Below are 27,040 nucleotides of genomic sequence, written 5' to 3'. Positions count from 1 at the left end.
AAGTACAAGCCAAGGTTGACAAAAATTATTTGCATGTGATTCATCCCGCACCTCCGGCCGGAAGCTTCCTAGCCTCTTAAAAGGGGGGTTCCGAGCCACTTGAAAAGGAGGCTTTGGAGCCTCTTGAAAGGAGGGTTCCGAGCCAATGAATCGCCCACATTGAGCGTGCTTACAGCGGCACACTAGGAGTTAACTTTCTGAAATCAGTATGGCCAAAGGCATCTAAGGTTCGATTTCTCAAAATCAAGTAAGGTACCCCGGGACAAGTGGGACCTAAAAAAACGCTAGTTCAGCAAAATTGTTAAAGCATACTTAGAAAACAGGTTATTTCAGAACATTAACCACTGATACACCATTATATGCTTCCATTGTTGAAGTGTATAGGAGGGTGTAGGAGGCCATTTATTCAATTACAAAAATATTGGTAGTGCAAGAAATAAATTTACCTTCAGAACCCACTTACCCCTTCAAACGGGGTTATAAAACAATACTTTAGAAGAAACGTTTTCATTCAGCGATGCGCAGTATTTTTAATTTGTAACAGAACAAAATAGCCAATTTATGTGTTAAGCACTTTATTTATCTGAAATCTGATGCAAAGTTTAAAAATAATAAAACGCAAGACAAATTCTATTGACCTATTGTAGAATAAATAGATTATTTGCACTGTGCACAGAAGAATATCGCATAGTTATAGCCATTGCTCTTCTTCATGCGGGAGATAGGTAATTTTCAGAATGTAAAATACACATTTGGTAATTAACTGTACAATACTTTTTAAAAACGAAATCAAACTGTATCTGATTCAGATCCATATGATATATGAATGACGAAATTATTTTTCACTAGACAGCCATATAAAAACAATTAAAATAGCTCTATCGAAAATATTATTCAGATATGTCCCACTTGCCCCATGTATGTTTAAATTCAAGGGCAAGATTTTGGCTTTAATTAAAAAAATTAAGTCGTTTTCGATGTCACACAATTATTTAGTTGCTCAAAATATTCACTTTCCACATCAATGATAAATTTATAAACGACTATTTAGTTGGAAATCCATTGAATTAAAATAAAAGTAGTAGATTTTCCCGTTAGTTTAAAGTTATGATCAAGCAATAGCATTAGTATGGTGCCTCAAATGGTTTTGATTCCAAATATTTTCGTGTTGGGTGAATTCGTTTATAGTTCTGCTTCATCTTTCTAGAACATTGTTGCCATTAAACACGTTCATCGATTCATCTGCAGACATAGTACCCACTTACCCCATATTTTCATTTGCCCCGGGGTACCTTACTTTCATCGAAAAAATATTTGGTAGGCGTAGTAGCGGACCCTACATAACTGGTACTAAATATTTTTTTAAGAAAAGTTCCTAATTTTGAGAAAACCCGCATTAGATGTCTTTCGCCATACAAATTTCTGGCAGTTAGCTGGATGTGGCAGCGGCGGGTAGAAAATCAGCCACTGCCAATAACACAGCTCAACAAGATTTTGTCCCTAACACCAAATAATGTATCCCTAGTAGATTTTTGCTCGCTGAATCCGAATCTGATTTCAGATTTGCTCTAACACGTCGAGATTTTGAGATATACCTTAACAAATGTCGTAAAATCAATGATTTTGGGCATTTTGGAACAGCCATCGTTAACCCTATAGAAAGAATTACTAGTCAATCAAGGTCCAAAATGGATCACAAACATCTAATCTTTCGAAATGTGGTGCATTTTGAACAAGTTAAACATAATAAGTGTGATTTATCTGCAATTTTAGTTAGTGAAAGTTATTTAAAATTTTTTTTTATGCAAGCCACCTTGTATACAAGCCTGGTTATTTTCTGTGAACGGTTTTGAGAGGAAAGTAACAAGAATTCAATATAATAGTTTGTCCAAGCAAAAAAATAATTTGTTTTCATTGAACTAACTTCTATTGAATATAAATATGATATTGTATTTCCTCTGGCGCGATAAATTTTCAATTATTGCACAAGTGATATGGTGTATTTAATTATTCAATTTATGTCAATTTATGCTCCTTTATTATGTTCATTCGAATAAAGCAAGTACGAGAACTGTACGCAGTTCTATATATTTTGATTATTCCTGCTATTTATGATCATTCCAATATTCATATGATAGAAATTTGGGCGGAAAACTATCAATTAGCAAAATCAATCAACGAATCGATAAATTGGTTTTCGATCGTTCTTGTGTATGATTGCATACAAGTTGAAGCGATGTTGACGGCTACGCAACAGAAACCGGAAAACGTCAACAACCTACTCGTGCGTGGGGGACTTTTTATTTGATTCGCGTTGAAAATGCTGATTGTATGACATTTGCCAGAAAACCATTCGCCAGAATCAATTTGCCAGAATGATTTTTGCCAGAAACCCATTTGCCAGAATGGACCTAATGCCAGAAAGCCATTTCCCAGAATGGACTATTTGCCAGAATGTACCATTCCCCAGAAATAGTAAAACTGGAAATTCCAATTATAAAAAAAAAATATATAAAGAAGGTACTTTTGCATTATTTGGTGGATTTGACATTATTTAATAATGAATGGATTTGCGGTATAACTAATTTTCATAAAAGGGATTATTCAACATATTAGACAATTTTCAGAAAGATGGATACTATTTATCAAAAAAAAAATATCATATTTGTCTAATACCAAACAAACTGTTTACGAATGTAAATCATATTTCTTCGTCCCATTCCAGACGCAGACTTCATTTCAAAATTAAATCATATCTACAATTAGATAATATCATTTTAAGTCATACTAGACGCCATTTGCTTTCATTGAAGAAGTTATATCTACAAGTCTAGGCGAAATGTCTATTTCTCAAGAAGGAATCATATCCACAATTGACATATTCAAACACGGACACGGGCAACCACCTACGTTTAAAGAAGGGATAACATCTTCTTCTTCATTGGCATTACATCCCCACTGTGACATAGCCGCCTCGCTGCTTAGTGTTCATTCAGTACTTCCACAGTTGTTAACCGTGAGGTTTCTAAGTCAAGTTACCATTTTTGCATTCGTATATCATGAGGCTAACACGATGATACTTTTATGCCCAGGGAAGTCCAGACAATTTCCAAACCAAAAATTGCCTAGACCGGCACCGGGAATCGAACCCAGTGACCCTCAGCATGGTCTTGCTTTATAGCCGCGCATCTTATCGCTAGGCTAAGGAGGACACCGGGATAACATCTATCCTTGCCTTAATCGGGGCAAGCACCTTTTGACGTAGAACTACGTCTGTCTTTTCAATATTGGGGTACACTTTACGATTGCAAAAAAATGAAAAACGTCACGAAAATATGATAGACTTTGATCGTTAATATCTCAGCCGTTTCTCCATGGATTTTCAATTTTCTTCGACCATTCGATCAAGGATGAGTCAACGCTTCATACCCGATGTACACTGAAGTCGTTTTTCACGCGGTTATTTTTACAGGCATCGCTTTTTATGCGATTTTTTTCATTCGAATTTCTGGATTTCCGCGGTTCATTTAGACATATTTTGGGATTTACGCGTTCTTTTACGTTGTTTTAATTTACGCGGCCCATTTTCTCCGCGTAAAAACTGACTCTAGTGTGTTATATGTATCTATATATGATAATATTTACTATTAAAAACTTGGTAACAGTTTAGCACTCGGTTTCGGTGAATCAGTCAATTTCGTAAGTGCATCGCAAACTTATTCTTCCATAGCACTACATTCCAACTGGAACTTGGCCTGCTTTTCAACTACTCTATTAGCAATCTATTAGCATTTCTTTAGTTATTAACTGAAAGCTTCTTATGTCCGCCATTGCAGGGCTTTTAGCTGGTGCAGTTCGTTTCTGCTAACTTAAACGTGCGTTTTCTATCGAAAGCTTGGGGCGTTTGACGCCAGCTTCTTGCTTACGTCTATTGATGCCAATAGAGGAGCTCGGATATCTTCGGATATACCCCGTTAGGCATAAGTACGTTAGGAATAAATACGTTAGGCATAAGTATGTTAGGCATGATGAACGTTAGGCTTAACATACATTATGCCTAACGTCCATTATACCTAACGTCGCGGACCAGAATCTTCTTCGCTGCTGCAGTGAATGCGTTCTGGTAAACTTTCTTAGGCTCGTTTTTGCTGATTCGTAGGTTTCTGCCGGAGTAAACGCTAAGTCCGACGCAACTCACGTGAAGGAATAATAATTATTATCAATAAACTACTATGTCTGAAACTTGATTATGCATATGTACAACATGTGATAGATTTAGTTCGGAAAAGGTATTGGAGGGTAACCGCCCCTTCGGTGGGGTTACCCTCCAATACCTTTTCCGAACTAAATCTATCACATGTTGTACATATGCATAATCAAGTTTCAGACATAGTAATTAATTTCCACTCCGGGTGGCTTAATACCCGGCATATAGGCAATTAACTTTGAATGTACTGATCAATAAACTGTCAAACTTCTTTGTCGCGTCTACTCCGACTTCCTGCATAGAATGACCACCAAACGCCGTTGACAGCCCAGCTTTCGCGATGGGCTTTTATTGTAATGAGCCACTTAGATTGTAATGGCTTTTATTGTAATGAGCCACCAGGGGCTTAGACAGACTTAGTGACGGATGCTTAGTCTCTTAGTTTGCGTCGGCGAAGGTTGCAGCTGTACACTATCAGCCAGTGTTGTGCTTTTCAAATTTTAAACCAAATGTAATTAAATGTGATATCAATTTAATGTCAACAATGAAGTTCGGATGTTTGGCATTGTGTTTTGGTGTTATGTAGGAAAATAAGTTCAAAAGTAGCATTTACCAATGCTTCGAATCGAGATACAATTATCGAACGATTCTTACTCTCTAACGAGTTCTTATCAATTGATAATTTTAATATGTGAACGCTTTCATCGTGAACGTGTTGCTCATCCTCGATTATTTGAAAATTTTATTTTTATCTTCCTTTTCAAATGTTAGTCCAAAAATTATATACATCACCAGTTTTCATAATGCTCACTCAATCTCAGGAGCATAGGATAAACAACAAAAGCAGATTGAAAAACGCTTGGTTTGGTCTCATCGCAAAGAATAGTCGAAAACCTGTACATTACATACAGCTACGTAGTTCAACGTCACCTTTGCGTACAACCCGATTGGGCTGCACCTTTGAGTTTTTTTTAAAAGATATGGATCATATCCACCATTGTTTCATTTCTAACAAACCCCTATTTTCAAAGAAGGGATCACATCCACTTTTGCTTTAATTTGGACAAGCGCCTACTTTTAAAGAAGGAATCACATCCACCATTGCTTCATTTGAAGCAAATGCCTACTTTTAAAGAAGAGACCACATCCACCATTGCCTTAATCCGAGCAAGTGCCTTCTTTTAAAAAATGAATTACATGCACAATTACCCTTATCCGGAGAAGCGCCTTCTTTTGAAGAAGGGATCGTATCGACCATTGCCTTAATCCTGGCAAACACCTATTTTTGAAAAGGGTTCACATCAACCATTGCTTTAATCCGGGCAAGCATCTAATTTCAAAGAAGGTATCACATTAACCATTGCCTATCGCCTATTTTTAAAAGAAGGGTTCGCATCCACCGTTGCCTTAATCACAGCAAGCGCCTGCTTTTAAAGAAGGGATCACATCCACCATTGCCTTAAGCCGGGCAAACACCTATTTGAAAGAAAGGGTCACATCCGCTATTTTCGCCTTAATCCAGGCAAGCTGCTATATTCGGCTTATGCATGCATACGTCTTATGTACAGATTAGGTATTTTCAATTCTATTTTCGACTGGTGCGGTGTTTTATTCCTCAGTAGAAAACAACTATACAACAACAACAAAGCAAAATTATAAAAAATGTCCCTTATGCCAAATGACCCTCTCTTTTAACGCTGTTCATAGTTATGCCTAAAGTTCATGGCGTTAAGAATTATTGCGCATACTGAGCAAACGCGCGCTTTGCAAATAGGTGACGACCAATTCTGGGGAATGGTACATTCTGGCGAATGGCTTTCTGGGGAATGGTGCATTCTGGCAAACGATTTTCTGGGGAATGGTCCATTCTGGCAAATTGATTCTGGCAAATGACTTTCTGGCGAATGTCATACAACCAAAATGCTGCGTGGATGTTGCAATAATCCCAATGCAATTTCTTTAAACTATGATCAGCTTATAACATTGAAAAAGGAAAAAGTTCACTAGTTTTATCAAGCTTTGTTATGTGCTAAGACGCAAAGTTATACGAAAAAAAAACTTGGGCTCCGCTCCACTTGTGTGCTGTTCAACATGTTACAGTTACCCGAGCATATGGTTGGATGATCCGCCAATCCTGCACTCTGATATTTCTCTAATTTAACAAAACAACGGCATGAATGAGAAAATTTAAGATGAAGTTACAAAATGGTTGAGTTTCAACCAGGGCTGACAATCGTCATCGTCATAGCACGAAATGCCACAGTAGCGACGAGTTGCATTGTCTTCATTGCTACCCTACCCATCGTCAATGACGCGCACGACGTTAGCTTTCGTCGTGTAACCAAATCGTCCTGACGACATCGAAGAACGAAGACTTCATACCGTTATTCTTCAAGCGGCAGCTGCCATGCGAAGATTTTTACTAATTCTTTGTAATAATGAATTTGAAGCAACGTATGAAAGCGTTTTGAATGTTATCGATACATTTATGTTACCAAATTTCCTACTATTTGTTTATTTGAGACGCTATTATGTTTTTAACCAGTCCGTCTATAATGACGTGCGATCAATTGTGTGAAGAAGTGACGACGAAAATCGTCATAACTTTTTGCTGCGCGACTATCGTCGTGGTACGCATGTGGCGCGAAGAAAACGAATAGGTGTTGCGTCGTGCAATGTTATGACGAAGGCTAAATTTTTTTCGCTTTCTTCATACGACGAGAATGACTATTGTCAGCCCTGGTTTCAACTTATTTTCCGAGTGCTGAAATGTATTTTATTAGTCAATGTGGCTTTAATGCTCTGGTAGGGGATCTAGTAGAGGATTTGAATATGTTCAAATTGCACTCCGATCTTTTTCCTTGTTGATTAAAAGAAAGGAACTTTATGGATGCGGAGACGAGCCAGCCTCGGGCTGAAAGTCTCCTTAATAAAGACACAAAAAAAAAAACTTTATGGATCATCATGTTCTCACTATATTCTAGAACAACACAATTGCAACATGTTAACAGATTACGTGTGGTTATTGGAAGTTGATCGATCGAAAAAAAAAACAACCAGAAATCGAGCAGAATAACATTTTAGGAGGAGGAGATATGTAGATATTTTATTAAAAGTCCAATGAAACATATATTTACAAACTGACTAGTATCTCTATACTTCATTTAACATTTTCTTATCCCAGTTCCTCTGGCCTCATGTTGTGGAATTTTTGGTGGCTTCGAACTGGTGGTGATGGCGTTTGCATGCAAGTTTTTGAAACAAACTTGCATGGAATATTTTTAAATTAAATTCACTAAACTTAAATTCAAGTAAACAGGGACAGAAAAAGTCAGTTCAACTACACTCAAACAGCTGACATCCAACACACAATCAAGTCGTTAGCCCTTCCCGAATTTGAATGTGCGAATGAATAGGACGGCATGTGCACGAACAGCAGCAAGCGTCGACTCTCGGTGTCAGCGTTGTTTTGTGCGGTGTCAAAATAAATCTTCAGCTTGACACATTGATATTCAATTTGAAATCTCAAAATATGAATATCATTTCATACTGCGGTGCATGGATTCAACATTTTGAAGTCAGATTCCTGAAATATATGCATCTGTTTAGTATTTAAAGTAAAATAATCATCATTTATCGGTGCAAATTAACCGCAATTCAAAATATTCATTTCAGCCCCGGTAGATATTCATTTTTTGCGCTCGATTATCAATCGGCTATTGAAGATCGGGCGGTAAATTTGGTATGGAAGTTTGACAGCATGCTGCGAGATGTTCGTGCCTGCATCGCCGAGCGTCTGATCAAAACAAACACGAATCTATGACGAAGCTCCCTACTGAGCATCTATGCAACTGATAGTAAAACGAAGATTTCCGTCCTTGCAAGTAAAACCGAATAGAAAACAATTGTAACGTGCAAATCTGATGGAAATTCATTAGATCAGATGTGCTTTTACCGTTTCGGGTATTAATTGACCTAAAATTATGTTAATGTACTTCGATAAATGCCAATTTCTTCAAATTAGCGGTATTAATTTAGCTATATCTCAAAATTTGGACATGTTAGAGCATATCTGAGGACAGATTCGGATTCAGCGAGTCAAAATCTACTGAAGACACATCAATTGGTTCTGAGGACCCGCAAAAGGTTAAATTTTGTTCCCCTGTGTAATTCATCGAAAGAGGCTTCCAAGCAGGGATTGCAATATCATCTGAGCATAGGATATCATCCTTGCTAGTGCAAAGATATTACTCCTAATCAAAGAGCACTCTGGAAAAAATATTATCATTTGAGCACTAGATCAGGCCTGCCCAACCTTTTCAAGCCACGGGCCAATTTTTAGAATTTACACTTGCTGGCGGACCAGAAAATATTTTGTACATAACTTTTTAAATATTTCTAGACCAACATTTGAAAAGGGCGTAACAGTCAAAATTCATTCCTTCTGATTCTTCGTCTACATATATAGCCAAGCCATATAGTCTAGATTAAAAAAAAACATTGTTTTTTTTTTTCGTTTTCTAGAAAAACTAAACACGATCTAATTGCGTTAAAACTATCTTTTTTGTTTTTGTCGTTGCATTAGGGATCCATTTTAAATATTGAATTATTCTACTCACGCAGGTCTTAACAGCCCTCACCTCAGGATTCCCCCTTTAGATGTTCCCTGCATTGGAAATAAAGCTGCCAATTTTTCTGTCAGTCAAAAATGACCATGAAGACTGCCACGTTTTTCACGACGGTATTTTCATCGCTTGAGAGAGAGTAGAATACGAAGCGATGGTTTTTTCCGTCGGGGTTTTTCTTCTGCGAGAACTTTTACTCTTCACCGTGTTTCGCGCAAGCTAATGCTACTGAAGTAGACTTTTTCTATAGGACACACGATGTCAACAACAACCGAAATGCATTCCTTAACAGTTTCTTGGTCCTGGAAAAAAATCATCCGTTTTGCCTAGCTCGTATTAGCTCGAGTGAATAGAGTTTGTTGCTTCTATAATCCATTGTACCATCAATTTGAATCAATAAATATAAATTTAAATTGGAACCTTTGAAATTCTATCAACTTTTATTTCCTACCTGGGCCATTTTTAATATCATATTTCATAGAAGGCTTGGATTCAGATTTTATTCCTTCAGTATAGTAAAACTTTCCGAACAAATTAAGCAAACCGACTTTCCTTTTTTCAACGTGAAATAAACTACTTTGACCAATCTTTATTGAAAACGCGATGTTCTCCATCAACTTTTCATGTCTTGGGGTCACTTATATAATCATTTCTAATTATGTAAAATATTATTTTTCGTTTCACATTTAAATGAATTGTTTTGCAGTGAGAGCTTAAAACTTAAATATTGAATGACGAATAACAAAAAAAACTTCTGGAGCCAGGTGGTAAAGCTGGCGAGCCAATCATGAGGTTATTTTTCTCACATGCCGCGGGCCACAAAAAAATGGAGCCGAGGGCCGCATTCGGCCCGCGGGCCGTACGTTGGGCAGCCCTGCACTAGATGATGATCCTGATAGCGAGCGCAATTCAGGGTTTGTTCACGTTGTGAGGGCGTTGCTACAACAAAAGCAGTGAAAAAACTTATTACCATGGCAAACATTGCACTTTGTTTACTAAGCAGATAGATAACTGAGATCGATAACCCAGCATATCATCAGTATCTTTGCTTAGAAGATCGAATGATGGGATAAATTGCAATGGCTGCTTCCAAAACTCTTAAAACGAGGGTTACGAGCAACTCTAAACTTTGCGAAAATATTACTCATTGTCTCGCAATAGTATTTCGTGATATACAAAGAAACAAAGAAACGGTTGCTAGTTCGGTTGTTATGGCATTTGTCAATTAGTTGATGAAACACAGTGCTCCCCCGTATTGGAAACACCTGATTCCTACCTTCTACAGATTATAGAAAACTTTCAAACCGCATTTTATATTTCAAATAACAACAAACCTAAACGTGGGCACCTGTCATAAGACGAGTTTAAACAATCCCATTGAATTCCACCACTTAATTGTATCTTGCCAGATACGTATTTCGACCTCAACAGTAAGGCCTTCTTCAGTGTCTCGTACTTGACTCGACTTGAAGAAAATGATCGCAGCTTACACTATTTATACTATGCGTAGGTATAATAATTTATCTAGGTACTTATCTTACTACGGTGCTTATTTCTACTCGCTTGATGCGCTTAATGCTTAGGTATAAACTTGAAGAGCCAGGGTGGGCCCTAAAGATTGCTCCAAAAGTAATAGGGGGAAAGACGGCTTTGGCAGGTTTTGTTCTATTATTGTCAGAGGGGTTTTTTTTCGTCCAAATTTTATGAAATTTGGCCACAATATTCTTTGATATGCAAAGAATGTTTATGCCAAATTTGAGCATAGTCAGTCATAAAAAAACCCTGACAATAATAGAACAAAACCTGCCAAAGCCGTCATTCCCCCTAGTAATAAATAAAGTTGTTCGCTATTTTTTTAAGAATTTAAAGGAGACTGAAATCATGTGCTGCCTAAAACTGGGTGGACTGTATCGACTGGCTGGCGTTGTGTTTCATGCTTTCCAAACCAGGGCTCTTCGATCAATTAACCGTAGATACGACGTAGTTTTTCGCTAGTATTTGTTAGTATTTCTGGATACTGTCGAAAGTTTAGAGTTAGTTGCCCCTTGGTTACGAGCCTTTTGAAAAGGAGGCTTTCAAGCTGCTTGCAAGGAGGCTTCTGAGAAGCGTAGAAGGAGGCTAACAATCCTCTTGCAATAAAGCAACTAACTTTTTCGAAAAAAAAAGCCTTCAAATGCTGGCTTCAGATCCTTTAGACTCCTTTAGATTTTAGTTCAGAAGCATGTTCATTATTTTGTTTCGATCTAATAGAAGATTTTTAAAATTTGTTCATTCGACGTTTTATCGTGTTTTATTGTGCAGTATCAATGTGGAAAAAATGTCCATAACACGAATAAATACAATATCTCGGTACGGTGTCAGCAGATTGCGCTGAAATTTTGACGCAAACCGTAGAATAACTTGATGAGTTACATAACAAATTAGGTACATTGGGGTAAAACAAGGTCTTGCAGCTTTATGCAGTGAACTCAACCACCTTTGCATTATTCCCCAGACTTGTGTCAAAATTTCAGCGAAATTCGCCTATACCGAACCATTGCATATTGAATTTTTTCGCGTAAATGACAATTTTTTTCCCATTATGCACTGTGTTTGTTGTGAAGGGCATTATTCATTTGGCTTTAATTTACTGATCGTCATGCATATTATCTACAAAACAAAGTTTAAAAATAAAAGAAAACCCAATTGTAAAGCTTTAATAATAAGATTGAATAATAATTGTAATACAACCGCCATTACGCAGTTTTGTCCGATGTACCCCCTGAGGCCAGCGAAGGTACCCCCAGGGGTACAAGTACTCCAGGTTGAGAACCGCTGCTGAGTTATTTTTTGGATTGACAACTTTATTTATTCTGCAGGGCAGTTTGTGTGTTTTCACCCTTTTAAAGATTTATTTATTGGCCACGCAAAATTTGAATATTTTTTTCATAACAAGGAGCAAATGCTTTCGTTTTTTTCACAGCACAAAGCCATAAATATGCGTAATGATCTGTACTGATGAAAATGTCAACATTCCATCAAAGTTTTAGGATATTTGGATTTGAAGTTATTGCCTCAATATGGGGGCACTATATCCTTCATTAGTCAGTAGTCACCCATACAAAAATTTGACGAAAAAATTCAAAAAATATAAACCTGCTCTCAGGCTTCTAATTTTTTGTAGATTTGACATATTTGATGAAGGTTTGGCAGGAAAAATATTTATTGTGTAGATATCATAAATTGACAGGCAATCTGCGAGTTGAGGGGCTTGCCTAGGATGTGGTGGGGTTTGACGGTGGGCCCTGTTAAATTCCTATAAAAAGCTGCATGTATCCGCAAGTAGGCCCCACCAAAGCCACCGTTTGCCGCTCAAAGCGCATAAGCCCAAGTCCTGGTGTTAGGTGGGACGCTAAACAGCCCTGACACGACGGCCCTCCGACGAGACAGGAGGTTTGCGCAGGCCCAAAAAGCCGCCTGGAAAACCAGTAATTACGAACAATATAAGAGATAATGCGACTCGATATAATCGGCAAAGGCCTAGACGACGAATACAGGATCACGATTGGAAGCTTGGAACATGGAATTGCAAGTCGCTAGGTTTCGCAGGTTGCGACAGGATGATCTACGATGAATTACATCCCCGCAACTTCGACGTCGTGGCGCTGTAGGAGATTTGCTGGACAGGACAGAAAGTGTGGAAAAGCGGGCATCGAGCGGCTACCTTCTACCAAAGCTGTGGCACCACCAACGAGCTGGGAACCGGCTTCATAGTGCTGGGTAAGATGCGCCAACGCGTGATTGGGTGGCAACCAATCAACGCAAGGATGTGCAAGCTGAGGATTAAAGGCCGTTTCTTCAACTATAGCATCATCAACGTTCACTGCCCACACGAAGGGAGACCCGACGACGAGAAAGAAGCGTTCTACGCACAGCTGGAGCAGACATACGATGGATGCCCACTGCGGGACGTTAAAATCGTCATCGGTGACATGAACGCACAGGTAGGAAGGGAGGAAATGTATAGACCGGTCATCGGACCGGATAGTCTGCACACCGTATCGAATGACAACGGCCAACGATGCATAAACTTCGCAGCCTCCCGCGGAATGGTAGTCCGAAGCACCTTCTTTCCCCGCAAAAATATCCACAAGGCCACATGGAGATCACCTAACCAAGAAACGGAAAACCAAATCGACCACGTTCTAATCGACGGTAAATTCTTCTCCGACATCACGAACGTCCGCACTTACTGCAGTGCGAATATTGAATCCGACCACTACCTCGTTGCAGTATGCCTGCGCTCAAAACTCTCGACGGTGTACAACACGCGTCGAAGTCGGACGCCGCGGCTTAACATTGGGCGGCTACAAGATGGTAGACTAGCCCAAGAATACGCGCAGCAGCTGGAAGTGGCACTCCCAACGGAAGAGCAGCTAGGCGCAGCATCTCTTGAAGATGGCTGGAGAGATATTCGATCCGCCATTGGTAGCACCGCAACCGCTGCACTTGACACGGTGCCCCCGGATCAGAGAAACGACTGGTATGACGGCGAATGTGAGCAGTTAGTGGAAGAGAAGAATGCAGCATGGGCGAGATTGCTGCAACACCGCACGAGGGCGAACGAGGCACGATATAAACAGGCGCGGAACAGACAAAACTCGATTTTCCGGAGGAAAAAGCGCCAGCAGGAAGATCGAGACCGTGAAGAAACGGAGCAACTGTACCGCGCTAATAACACACGAAAGTTCTATGAGAAGTTAAACCGTTCACGTAAGGGCCACGTGCCACAGCCTGATATGTGTAAGGACATAAACGGGAACCTACTTACGAACGAGCGTGAGGTGATCCAAAGGTAGCGACAGCACTACGAAGAACACCTGTATGGCGAAGTGGCAGACGAAGATGGCGGTATGTTGATGAACCTGGGAGAACGCACGCAGGACATAATTTTACCGGCTCCGGCTGAAGAACAACAAAGCCCCTGGGGTTGACCAACTACCAGGAGAGCTATTTAAACACGGTGGTGAGGCACTGGCTAGAGCGCAGGAGTGGATGGAAGGTGTCGTGTGTCCCATCTACAAAAAGGGCGATAAGCTGGATTGTAGCAACTACCGCGCAATCACATTGCTGAACGCCGCCTACAAGGTACTCTCCCAAATTTTATGCCGTCGACTAGCACCAACTGCAAGGGAGTTCGTGGGGCAGTACCAGGCGGGTTTTATGGGCGAACGCTCCACCACGGACCAGGTGTTCGCCATTCGCCAAGTACTGCAGAAATGCCGCGAATACAACGTGCCCACACATCATCTATTCATCGACTTCAAAGCCGCATATGATACAATCGATCGGGACCAGCTATGGCAGCTAATGCACGAACACGGTTTTCCGGATAAACTGACACGGTTGATCAAAGCGACGATGGATCGGGTGATGTGCGTAGTCCGAGTTTCAGGGGCATTCTCGAGTCCCTTCAAAACCCGCAGAGGGTTACGGCAAGGTGATGGTATTTCGTGTTTGCTATTCAACATCGCTTTGGAAGGGGTAAAACGAAGAGCAGGGATTAACACGTGTGGTACAATTTTCAATAAGTCCGTCCAGCTATTTGGTTTCGCCGACGACATAGATATTATGGCACGTAACTTTGAGAAGATGGAGGAAGCCTACATCAGACTGAAGAGGGAAGCTAAGCGGATCGGACTAGTCATCAACACGTCGAAGACGAAGTACATGATAGGAAGAGGTTCAAGAGAAGACAATGTGAGCCACCCACCGCGAGTTTGCATCGGTAGTGACGAAATCGAGGTGGTAGAAGAATTTGTGTACTTGGGCTCACTGGTGACTGCCGAAAATGACACCAGCAGAGAAATTCGGAGACGCATAGTGGCTGGAAATCGTACGTACTTTGGACTCCGCAAGACGCTCCGATCGAATAGAGTTCGCCGCCGTACCAAACTGACAATCTACAAAACGCTAATTAGACCGGTAGTCCTCTACGGACACGAGACCTGGACGATGCTCGTGGAGGACCAACGCGCACTTGGAGTTTTCGAAAGGAAAGTGCTGCGTACCATCTATGGTGGGGTGCAGATGGCGGACGGTACGTGGAGGAGGCGAATGAACCACGAATTGCATCAGCTGTTGGGAGAACCATCCATCGTTCACACCGCGAAAATCGGACGACTGCGATGGGCCGGGCACGTAGCCAGAATGTCGGACAGTAACCCGGTGAAAATGGTTCTCGACAACGATCCGACGGGCACAAGAAGGCGAGGTGCGCAGCGGGCAAGGTGGATCGATCAGGTGGAAGATGACTTGCGGACCCTCCGTAGACTGCGTGGTTGGCGATGTGTAGCCATGGACCGAGCCGAATGGAGAAGACTCTTATATACCGCACAGGCCACTTCGGCCTTAGTCTGATTAAATAATAAAAATAATAAGTTCCAAAAAGTGTGTCTACAAAATTTTGTACACATACACACATACACACACATACATACATACACACAAATAGACATAATCTCAATTCGTCGTGCTGAGTCGATTGGTATATAACACTATGGGTCTCCGCGCATTCTATCAAAAGTTTGGTTTTGGAGTGATCATATAGCTTTTAGTATACGAGAAAGGCATAAAATACAAACGATTCAAAAATGTGTGATAAAGCAAAAAAAATAGTTGGTTTGGTGGTGGTGGTGGGGAGCTGGGGTGTTGGCCGAACTGCGATGAGAGATGAGGGGCAATATCAAACTTTTTTGATTTCCATCAATATTTGCTTCAATATTTTGGGTTCGCACTCACACCATCAATCTTTTATTTTATCTTCAATATTTAAGATTTCATCAAACTTTTTTCGTCGTCGGGGGTCTGCTTAAAGTTTACAACGTGGTGGAAACTAATGGCATAGTACTAAACTCGTCTTACGACAGGTAACGACATTCCAATAAAAGAGTTTAATAATTTACTTAAACCACGTTCGATCGCTTCGGCAGCCCAGGGTTGCCACTACTTTTTAAGAAAAGTCTGGCATGATGCATTCTAAAAATCTGGCAAAATCTGGCGAAGAAATTTGTCTTCATATTGTTTTTTAAATTGAGTGATTCTAACTAAAAATATGCTCTAAATATGTTTACACATATCAAAAATTTCACTGTTTGACCATATGTTTGCTTTTGCTCTGTGTTTATCAAAAATTATTCTTCTAAAAGAAGTTCTGCTTCCGCCTAATATATTCCTCAAAACAATTTTATATCCGTTAGACGATATTATAGAAGTTTTTAACATTTAAAAATTCAGATTGAATTGAATGAAATCTTAGCTCTGAATGTTTTTAAAAATTATAAATAAAATATAAATATTATTGGAGTAACTTAAGTCTAGTCCAGTTACTTGACTTAATTCGAGTCAGGGTTCGTTTGAAATTTGAATTTCTAAGTAACTCTAAATGACGTTGAAAGCATTTTCAATTTATTTGATTAATAAACGTAGCTTGAATTGAAAAATATTCAGATTAAAAATGGTAAGCCCACAGATATTCTAAAAATAGTTTTGATAAACATAGGTAATAATTAAGTTTTTGCAACAACAAAATTAGAGCCCTCAGAATTTTTTAGAAATGGCCATAACATAGGATTTTGATCTTCCGGAGCGATACAAATCTATGCCAAGGGGTAAAGACAATCATTTGTTGCTTGTAATGAAAAGATTTCAACAAAATTGTGCTCCTCTAAGATGAATATCAAGAATTTACCACTTTTACGGAGGTTCTGGATCTTCATCATCATCTCCACTCAGATCCATGAGAATGGGCCATATCAATCATTCGTTATTCAGAGACGGATGAGTTTTACAAACTGTCTACTTTTACGGATGCTATGAATATCCCGAAGGACCTCCGGTGGCCACTCAGGTCTATCAAAATGAGTTTAATGATGTTTCGGATCTTCCAGAAGGACACCCCATTGTTGAATAACCAAGAAATGTGATAAGCCATGAAAATAGACTATGTCTACATATTATTGGGATTATTATTACAGAACGACGTAAGCATTTTCAGAACTCCAAACGTAAGAAATTACGCCTGAAATTGGCCCTTTAATGTTTGTTTCTTTCAAACCGATCTCTGAGAATAAGCATGGCTAAACTGCAGTCCGGAACAACATCCGCGGAATCTTCACACCTTCACTTTAGTTATAAAATATTGAAAATAATTTAAAAATGAGAAGCGAGTTGAAGTTGCGGCCATTTTTGACTTTGTCAATGTACTTTGTAGAACTGTTTTCGCTGTAGCTTCCCGAACAGCACACTTTTATTAAATGATTTACTGCGACTCAAATGCAAATTGCACTACGATCCAAGTGAATAGTGGTTTGGATTTACCAACTATTCTCGAAGTGCACGTTCCGTGATTGAAAATAAACAGTTTCATTACATTAACTAATAGATAAAATATTTATTTTAAAATAAGATTTATTTCACCTAACCAATTATTCAAAATAGCTTCGTAAAACTTGCTTCACCATTGATGTGAGGAAATCAATTTTGTTATGAAAAATTATATTGGTGTGATGACTTAATTACATCATACCGCAACGAAATGAAACATATGTGGATAATAATGGAAAATATATAATAAGAACCCACTACCTACACTCAAGGTACGGGTGCCCTATGGAAATTACAAATATCCGTTTTCCGATATCGGTTCAGTAATTGAAAACCCTCTCCTATGTTAAACGTCATACATAACTTTTCTCATGTCTTATTGCTAATGCGCTAAGTCATGCGCTAAGAAAAACACAAATACCCTATATCACATACTCATGTATAGCAATTTCAAAATGCATCGTGCTTTGTTCAACGCTCTCCCGTACGAATGCGCGTGAAAAAAGGAATGGCAATGTACCGTCGCACAGTGGCAGTGGTGGGCCCCCATATAAATGTCAGACTAAAAGAATTTTTCGAATTTAATTTGCTCATACACATTTGTTTAGGAGATGCTTTACAGCATCAACTTTTTAACACCAAGTTACTAAACATTAAATTAACAAGCTACAATCAACAAATTAAGGAATTAGCTCATTCATAATATGTGTGAGCTTCACGAAAAAAAAACGAATCTTTCTTTGTACGGGTTTCCGCCACTGCGCATCGGTCGGCATCGCATCGTAGCAACCCCGTGGCAAGAGATGCTTCTCAGCGTAGCGAACATCTTCATGAATATGTCCAGCATACATTTTGAAAAGTACTTCTCCCGAATCGTGCGTTTACAAGCAACTAGATTTTATCCACAATATTGGTGGCTACACATTTTCAATTTGATCGAAAATAATACCAGCTATTATGGGCATTTAAATATAATCCTAAAACATCTTTCCGCACACCATTTATATCATTTCAATTTCACTAATGAATGTTGTTCGATTTGCATCCCCGGAGCATTTCAACTGTGATGCTCACCACAGTATAAACAATAATAATATCTTTTGTTTGATTCGGTGCGGGAGAACAAGTTACGAAATATGATTTCGTGTAGCGTTCGATTTCACCTGTCGATTCACTCCAATTCGTAAGTTTATTATATTTTATCATCAAATAACATAATTCCCATGGTCAAAGATGTAATACTTGCAAATTAATTTGAAAACAATTTTCAGATTTAACCAAAACAAATAGTAAACAAAATACATGTTGTTTATTTTCGTACAATAACAACAGACGGTAATGAGCTACCGTCCGTGGACATGGTGGCTATTGTCAAACCCCTTGTGATAGTATAGGACGCCAGGGGGGTGCATCGTAGCATCAGCAACACAAGCTTTGACTGTTTATTTTCAGCTTGCATCAGGCATCGCATTGTATACAGCCCGTACAGCGCGTACATCAAGCCGTGCTTCTGTTCTATTTTTAGCACTGATAGAAGTAAATACCTATATGAGGCAAGAAAGCACATAGGTAGTAGATCATTTTGACGTCTGGCGGTCGTCACGAGAATCACGAAAAAAGTGCTGTTGGCGCCGAAGTGCTTGAACAGCATAGGGGGGTGGTGTATGTTTCTTGCGTTGTCTGCTTGTAAATTGAATGAATTTCAGGAAACATTCGCAAAGTGATAGAAAATGTTATGATGGAATAAAATTTGATTTTAATTTTTTTAAATGATTTCGAATTTAAACAATCGATTTAACAACTATATAATATAATAACATAATTATTATGTTTTGCTTTTTGCAGATTCAAAGACAATTCGAGAACGTTTTTGTGGTAGAGTATGCTGTGGGATATTTGGAGAAAAACTCACAGCTTCTACCATACCACAAAACGTTCTCGAATCATCTTTGAATTAACAAAAAGCAAATCATAATAATTATGATATTACATTACATATATTGAAAATTGCTTTATTGCATTTGTACATAATTGCATATTTGTACCATCTTCATTTTAATTAATTTTCCAGTCCATAAATTGTCATTAAAAGCTTTTAAGTATATCATTGATTACACAATGGAATAATTTTTATTCATAGGGCGTAAGGCAGGGCGAATATTTTCTGAATTTTGTCTACCCCTTGAATGTATCAATTTGAAGGAAATACAGTAAAAGTATTGGTAATTCAACGACATGTGGTCGGGGCTTAGCCAAATCGCACCAAGCGGCTTTTTGACTGACTTGTGGTACTTCGTTCGCAAAAATAAAACGAACATCATACAATATCAATTTTATGTATATTTGTTGTAGGATATCCATACGATTTGTTATCAATTAAATCTGCTAATCGAAAATTTGAGTAGAAAAATGGGTTATTTTTATTGACGCTCAGTGCGATTTGGCAGAACCCGCCCATGTGAAAACACAAATATTCCCAACAAGTGAATATTCATTATTATCGATTAAATTAGATAAATTCTACAAGCGACAAATTTATTCGCATTATAAATAACAGTTAGTTTGATTGGATATTGCACTTTTCGCATGCCCCAAATATGTGCATGAAAATTCATTTAAAATTACAAAACACCTATATCTGAGGAATTATTTACGAAAACTTATTTCTCGTAGGGCTTGTAGACCAAAAGTGTCATAATACAAACGATTATGTTCGAACAGAGCTGCAAGTCTTTATAATAAACGCACAAAATGGAAATATGCACATTCCAACACTCGATCCAATTGTATGATCATATTGATTGGGTGACAGAAGCCTAAGCTGGATTCTGACTTCAAACTGGGAAGCACTCGAATGTTTGCCAACTGGAATCATTTTTTGTTCTATATCCCGGGATTTTTTTGTAATACTAAAATAAAACGTCACTGCATTCGCTTGCCGTTGGATGAATATTTCAGAAGGACGCAACACGCTCCATTGGCCCATCACCCCGGCAAGGGTGAAGTGCGTCAATTTTAAAATTATTGTTAAAATGTTAAAACACATTTTAGCCTAAAATAGTTAGATTTTTCGGATTTGAAATTTAATTTTCTTTTAGATTGGCAACATGAAAGCCTAATTATTTCGATTAAAAGACATGTGTAGATATGTAGTCTAACATATAGGTAAATACTTCGGCTACCTGTTAGTGGTGCTGGATTGCGTGGGAGTGCTCTCACCTCTCAGATTTGACGAATCGATGTTTTTAACTTTGTTTACAATCGCAGAGAAGTCGTTTCAAAAATTTGGTATTGAGTTATAGAAAATAAAAATTATTTATAAATATGTTTTTCAAAAAAAAATGAGAACCGAATGAGCTTCGAACATAAACTCTCTGAGTGAGAGCCTAGAATGTTACCCCTTAGCTATCTGTACTTCTTGAACGAGTGGTGATCGAAGTATAACAGGTTATATGCAATTTGCACTTATCATCGGCTTGTGCATTCGTGCGGCAACGCACCTGGAGCTGTGTTTTTAGGTTCCGTGGCATATTTAAATCATCTGACGTTGAAAAACATATACGATTGAGTTTACGTCATGTGCTTTTGGGTCAATTCATTCAAATATGTCGCATAATATTCATAATGTTTTGGTGTGCAGGGAAGCAACTTCAGAATCAATTTCAACATTTATTTTGAATCCTGTGTAATGCATTCTTCCTGGCGTTTCAGCAAATAATTCATATTGGCACAATTTCAAATAGCACTCGGATTATGTGGGAGAAGCTGAGTTTCGGAAGGATTTGAAGAAAATTTTCTTTTTGGCAAGTCAATGGAAAATGTGTCCAAACTTTTCTACAATCCAAGCATGTTTTGGATCATGTAGTAATCTATGTTCGATCATTTAGTTTGTCGATTACTCATACCAGAAGTTAAATTTTAAAACGTGTTTTATGGTGGACTTCTGGTGCGGATATTTTTCGACATTTAACCTCTGGAATGAGTTATTGACAAACTACTAAATTATCGAACCTATATTACTAAATGATCGAAAACATCCTTGCTATAATCCATAACAAATTACTCTAAGGCAATCAACGATTTTTGATTTCCTGATAGAATAATATCAGGTATGCAATCAGTATGATATAAAGTATTAGACCAGCTCTGTCACGAGTAATCTATCAGATTTTGTACAGGGATAGTTTACCTGTACAGAGTAATCTGATAAATAATTTTAGATCAGTTCATTATAATATATACAAAAACAAATTAATATGAATCAATTTTAATTAACCTTCGGTTAATCACTCCGAAATGCTCTATATGGAATGAAGAAAAGTAACCGTAGTAGAATTCTCTTTAGATTTTATTAAGTCGGATCAAATTCGTAAATCTTAGTTGAAAACTGGTTGAATGTCAATGACAAAAACGGAACTGCTCATCAGCAAAAAATGAATTCTTATCTATATGAAGAATCATACTATTCAAAACAATAATTTTAAAAAGGCTATCTTATTGATTGGGTGCCAGAAGCCTTAGCTGGATTCTGACTTCAAAACAAGAAACACTCGAAAGTTTGTCAAATGACCAATATTATGGATCATATATCCAAAACTATGGATCATATTACCGAAGTTATGGATCATAATCACGATAAAAATGGCCCAAAATTGTTTTTATGGATCAAAATGTAGTTTTTTATGGATCATTTTCCAAATTATGGATCATTTGAAAATAGCAGGAATTATATTGTTTTTCTTGATCATATTTGAAGGCACATATTTTTTTTTTTTATCTTTATTATAGAGGTTTGCAGCCCTAGGCTGGCTCACCTCTAAGAAGGTACATACTTATTTTCCAATTATTTGGTTTATTTTTTAGCTTAGTTATGGATCTTAAAATTAATCTTTATGGATACGCCTGAATTATTCGTTGGATTTAAGGTAGCGTTTTATGGAACATTCAGATGTTATTTATGGATCGTTTTTCATTTTTTTTATGGATCGTTTTTGTGCATTTAACGGTACAAAGTAAAGCTGCCATACACAAATGTGAAAAATAGGCCCTTTTTAGTGTTATATAAGACTTTTCTAATATGTTTGTCAACCCTTTTGAACGAACGAGAAAGGCACCATCACCGCTAGGTGGATTAATCTGGGTTTTACTCTATATTTTACTTTAATGTTATTCGTTCTTTCTATTTGCTAAAAATATTTCAAACAACAAATGGTTTATCTTTGTGTTTATTTCATGACTCCAATTATAATGACGAGGCATTACTGTATTGAACATTCATTATTATTTAATCTTTCAGCGACAATAGTGATATTGAAGATGACACTGGTGATGATGCAAAATCTGTTCGAACAACAGACGACAATAAAAAGTGAGTAGTTCTATTTTTTATTCTCATATTTACATTATTTATCATACATTGATCCTACTCTTTGGAATCATGCACAGCTAAATGGAGCATGTTCACATCGCACATTGCGTCATACAGCGGATTGATTTCTGTTACGCAACTGCTTTCCTAATTAAATCGATTATGTGTTGTTTCCTTGCATCATCCTTCCTGCAGGCAAAACCACAGTGAAATTGAAAAGCGTCGACGTGATAAAATGAACACCTACATAACCGAGCTCTCGGCTATGATTCCCATGTGCCATGCCATGTCCCGGAAGCTGGACAAACTGACGGTCCTCCGGATGGCCGTTCAACACCTGAAAACGATACGAGGGGCCGTCCACTCGTATACCGAAGGTCACTATAAGCCGGCCTTCCTCTCCGACCAGGAGCTGAAAATGCTGATCCTGCAGGCGGCCGAAGGTTTCCTGTTTGTGGTCGGCTGTGATCGAGGGAGAATTCTGTACGTGTCGGAATCCGTCTCGCAGATACTGAATTATTCTCAGGTATGCGTAGAGTATTGAGTCGAAATGGATCAAATTAATGACACTACTTTTTTACAGGGGGATTTGCTGGGTCAGAGTTGGTTCGATATTCTCCATCCTAAGGATGTGGCAAAGGTCAAGGAGCAGCTATCCTCTTCGGATCTCAGTCCAAGGGAACGGTTGATAGATGCTAAAAGTATTTGATCACTTGCATATAGTCTTTTCAGCGTTCTGAATTAAAATTTGAGTAATTCCTTTAAGCAATGCTTCCGGTTAAAACGGATGTCCCGCAAGGCGTAACGAGGCTGTGTCCGGGTGCAAGGCGTTCGTTCTTTTGTCGAATGAAGTGCAAAACGAATATTCAGGTGAAGGAGGAAACCGAATCTAACAATTCGCCGTCCAACTGTCATCGGAGAAAAAGTAAAGTTAATTCAGGTGAGCATCGCTTTTAAATTTAAAGTTGTATTATTTTAAAACAAACACAGATATATGTCCTGTATGTATAGTAACTTCTGAGCTGCTTCTTTAGAGTTAAGGATATTTCCAGAAGTAACAAGAAACAGTCTTTAATCTCAATATAAAAAACTACCATTGTACCATTGTTTGATAGGTTGTCTGCAATAGTTAAATCGATGCACTGCAGTAATCCATAGTTGTCAAAAGTGGTCGTAGATAAAGATGAATCAATTTACGTAAATACGAGTAAATTCTCGATACTGTTGATGCGATACCAAGTACTTTTGGTATCGATACTTTGATGTCCGATACCAAGTAAGTATCGAATGAAAGTAGCTGGATCAATTGAGTACTCCTTGCAAAACCTTTTAAACCTAAAAAGTTTAGGTTAGTTATGCAAAGTCTTAATTTTTCATAAAAATCCTTTAAATGTCAGTATTTAAATCGAATCACGAGTAAGCACTATGGTTTTCGATAACAATATTGCAGGAATTACTCTTCAATGTGTTCACCATGTTAAAGATATTGGTGTCCTGTTAGATGACAGGCTAACTTCCAGTCGTCACACAACATAATATTTTGAGGGGGCATCAAAATAAAATTCGGATAATTTTGAGTATTTTCAAAGCATTCTTTAAAAAATCCGAGGAGTTTTTTGATTTTTTCCATTTTAATATTTATTTTTTATCACAGCAACCCCCCCCCACACCCCTATGACCAGTAGAACAAAATGTTAATTAAATATTTATTACGGCCGTAAAGAAATAAAAATATAAAGCAATTATGAATTTACAATGTTCTGAAAAACTCCGAGGTAACCACCTTCCTTCGATTCAACTCGAACCCCTGACCCTCAGTACGTTAGACTGGTGTTTTTAACCAACTTAGCTACGAAAGATCTTCGTTGGCCTTCACAACTTAGCGTCTACTGAATGAGCCCGATATTCCCAAAAATTTGGATTTTTTGGTGTACTTTTTGACTGAACAAAATATGTATGGATAAGGACCCATACACAGTCTGATGGGATGTCGCAAAAAATGATGAAAAAAATTCAAGACCATGTAGGGAGTGAGTGCTATAGTAATGGACTCTTTAACGACTGAAATTTACTTCAGTCACTCCGCTAGAATTGTTGTTCTGCTGCACCAGATGACAAGCTACAGGTATCAATATTATGTTCGATGTCTCAACTATTTTATGGGTTGAAATAGCTCCACGGGACTTCGTAACACCATTATAGACATATTACAGAATTTGTTGAATATCTACGACCAGTGGTACAATTTATCAACAGTGCCTGCTGAGTGTGATTCTTTTGTTTTGTATTTTTCTCTGCTCCTCTTTGCCTATGACGGTGCCTTTCAGTCAGAACGACAAAGCAGGAGTAGCTTAGCAAACTCGGTTTGCCAACAGCGGGCTGAAGCTGATGATCATTCGGCACAAATTTCCTGTCATTGTCTTTCAAGTGATAGTATTCACCCATGCATTTATATAGGGCCGTCGCATTCACACAGTAGCGAGTGAACTAAATAGTCTGTCAGTGCGGGCTGCGTATGCAATGAGAAGAGAGGCCTTTTGTTTACTTTATCTTTGATTGTTGCTGCTAACCATTTTCAGTTTTCACTGCTAGGAAGTGAGTGTGAAGAGGGAATGGTATCAATATCCAACAAATTTCAGTCACTGAGATTGAGAATCCGCACCACTGCACTATGGGGCGGCCCCGACTAGAAGGTCATATCTAAATTATATCAACATATGTTATTATGTTATACTAAATTTTTATAACAAAATTTGTTAGAAACATGGTGCAGGATGTTGTTAAAATATATAAATTTCTATTAAAAATTACACTACTGGAAACAAAAAGCTATCAAACTTTGTTACAATTTTATCAAAAAAATAACATAATTTGTTAGAAATTTATAACAGAATCAGATACAAAATATATTGTTTCTGTGCAGTTGGAATTTTTTTACAGGTCGTGATAAGTCTGCAGATTGTGGTCAACAATCAGATATTTTTGTTTTTGTCTGAACAAGAATATTTTTCAAGAACATGAAACTAACAACACTACAAATTAGGAAACCTTTTCAAATGAGATCACTAGCGTTGTGATATATATGGCTGATAGACTTTGCTACATCTATTTTAATTGCCTACTGTTGGGCAATTCGGTGTTGAGCATTTTTTAATCATATTATGATAAAATCCTGTTACAACATTTGAAAGATAATAACTACTAAGAACAAAATTGTATTAAAATAAGTTATAAATATCACAATATGTTAAAATTATGTTCAGTTTCTGTTATGCTCTTCTAGTCGGGGCTCCATACAAGTAGGTGGCCGAAAATATTTTCATTTCATTTCTGCAATATTTCACACTTATATCGTAGATTATTGTCTAAAAGATGTGAAATACTTGATTTGCAGGTCGTTATTACTTCTAAGTTCTCCAAACTCCCTGGAATACAGACCTTTGATCTCTATGGAATATATCCCTTTTATCTACGAATGTCTCATGTACACAGCAGTCTATAGATGTGTATTTTATTGCAGCGCAGACCTGTAGAGTTCAAACTAGAAAATTGTATACTGTTTTTATGTGAATTGAGTTGTACAGATGTTCTAAGTTGCACAAGGACTCCGTCAAATACAGGCCATTGCATCTACATACGTAACAGGTTGTCTTTGTAGGATTTTTCAGATTGGTTCAGGCATATATTATTCCATTTCAAGGGAGATGATCTATCTTTCATTACCTGTATTTTTGTTGCCGTTTTTTCGATGGAATCCAGCGGAGGAGAACATATCGCTTTCATTTTTTGTATCACTTTGTAAGTAGGAAATCTTGCAGGATTTTTTTTATGTGTTTGTTCGTACACATATTTACTCATATCACAGTCGAGAAAATATTCAAAAGTTTCTTCATCGGACATCATTCCATGAGAATCACTTAGAGTAGTGTACATTCTGGAAGCGTGATCTCGGTTTTTTAAAATATGGCCTATCACTTTCACCATACTCGTATCACTTCTGTTGTATGCAGTTCTTCTTGCTTCCAGTAGCGCTTTTTCTATGGTATCCTCTCTTGGACCCATTAGCTCGTCATTAATTCTTCTGCGCTTCGTACGCTCACTTAAATCCTCAAAATTTTTTGATGGCCTTCCACGAGATGTTGAAGCTACTGGCTCTGGCTCGGCATGATAAAATTCTTCTAATTCAAATTCTGTGTCAAGCCATTCCTCATTATATGAGTCAAAGTAAATTTTGAACCGGGATGCGGCCTGCCATTTTTTTTTCAAATTTCAAATGCAGATTTTTCAATTTTGTATGGAGTTGACTCTTTTTTTGTTTATCCACAGCGAAGCTTTGGCAGATATATTCCAAAGCTTTTTCAACGCGATCTACCTGACGTCCCTCGTGAGCTCTAAATACTTCAATGAGTTGCCTATAATTCATGATTCACCAAATAATAAGTACAAACACTTCACACAATTTACCTTCGCAATCAC

At 38.0% G+C, this 27,040-nt stretch overlaps 1 protein-coding gene across 5 annotated transcripts in view; it reads left to right on the top strand.

Annotated features, from left to right (window-relative positions):
- LOC134210710 (protein cycle) overlaps positions 1 to 27,040 on the top strand; it is a 101,947-nt gene that overhangs the window by 62,126 nt on the left and 12,781 nt on the right. For all 5 annotated transcript variants that reach the window (XM_062686942.1, XM_062686940.1, XM_062686938.1 and 2 more), the window contains 4 exons: positions 22,493 to 22,564; positions 22,760 to 23,090; positions 23,148 to 23,265; positions 23,331 to 23,504. In XM_062686942.1, coding sequence (XP_062542926.1) covers positions 22,493 to 22,564; positions 22,760 to 23,090; positions 23,148 to 23,265; positions 23,331 to 23,504 — 695 coding nt within the window. The remainder of the gene's footprint in view (positions 1 to 22,492; positions 22,565 to 22,759; positions 23,091 to 23,147; positions 23,266 to 23,330; positions 23,505 to 27,040) is intronic.

Source organism: Armigeres subalbatus, chromosome 2 (genome assembly GCF_024139115.2).
Source record: "Armigeres subalbatus isolate Guangzhou_Male chromosome 2, GZ_Asu_2, whole genome shotgun sequence".
Lineage (NCBI taxonomy): Eukaryota > Metazoa > Arthropoda > Insecta > Diptera > Culicidae > Armigeres > Armigeres subalbatus.
This window is presented reverse-complemented; position numbering and strand designations above follow the sequence as displayed.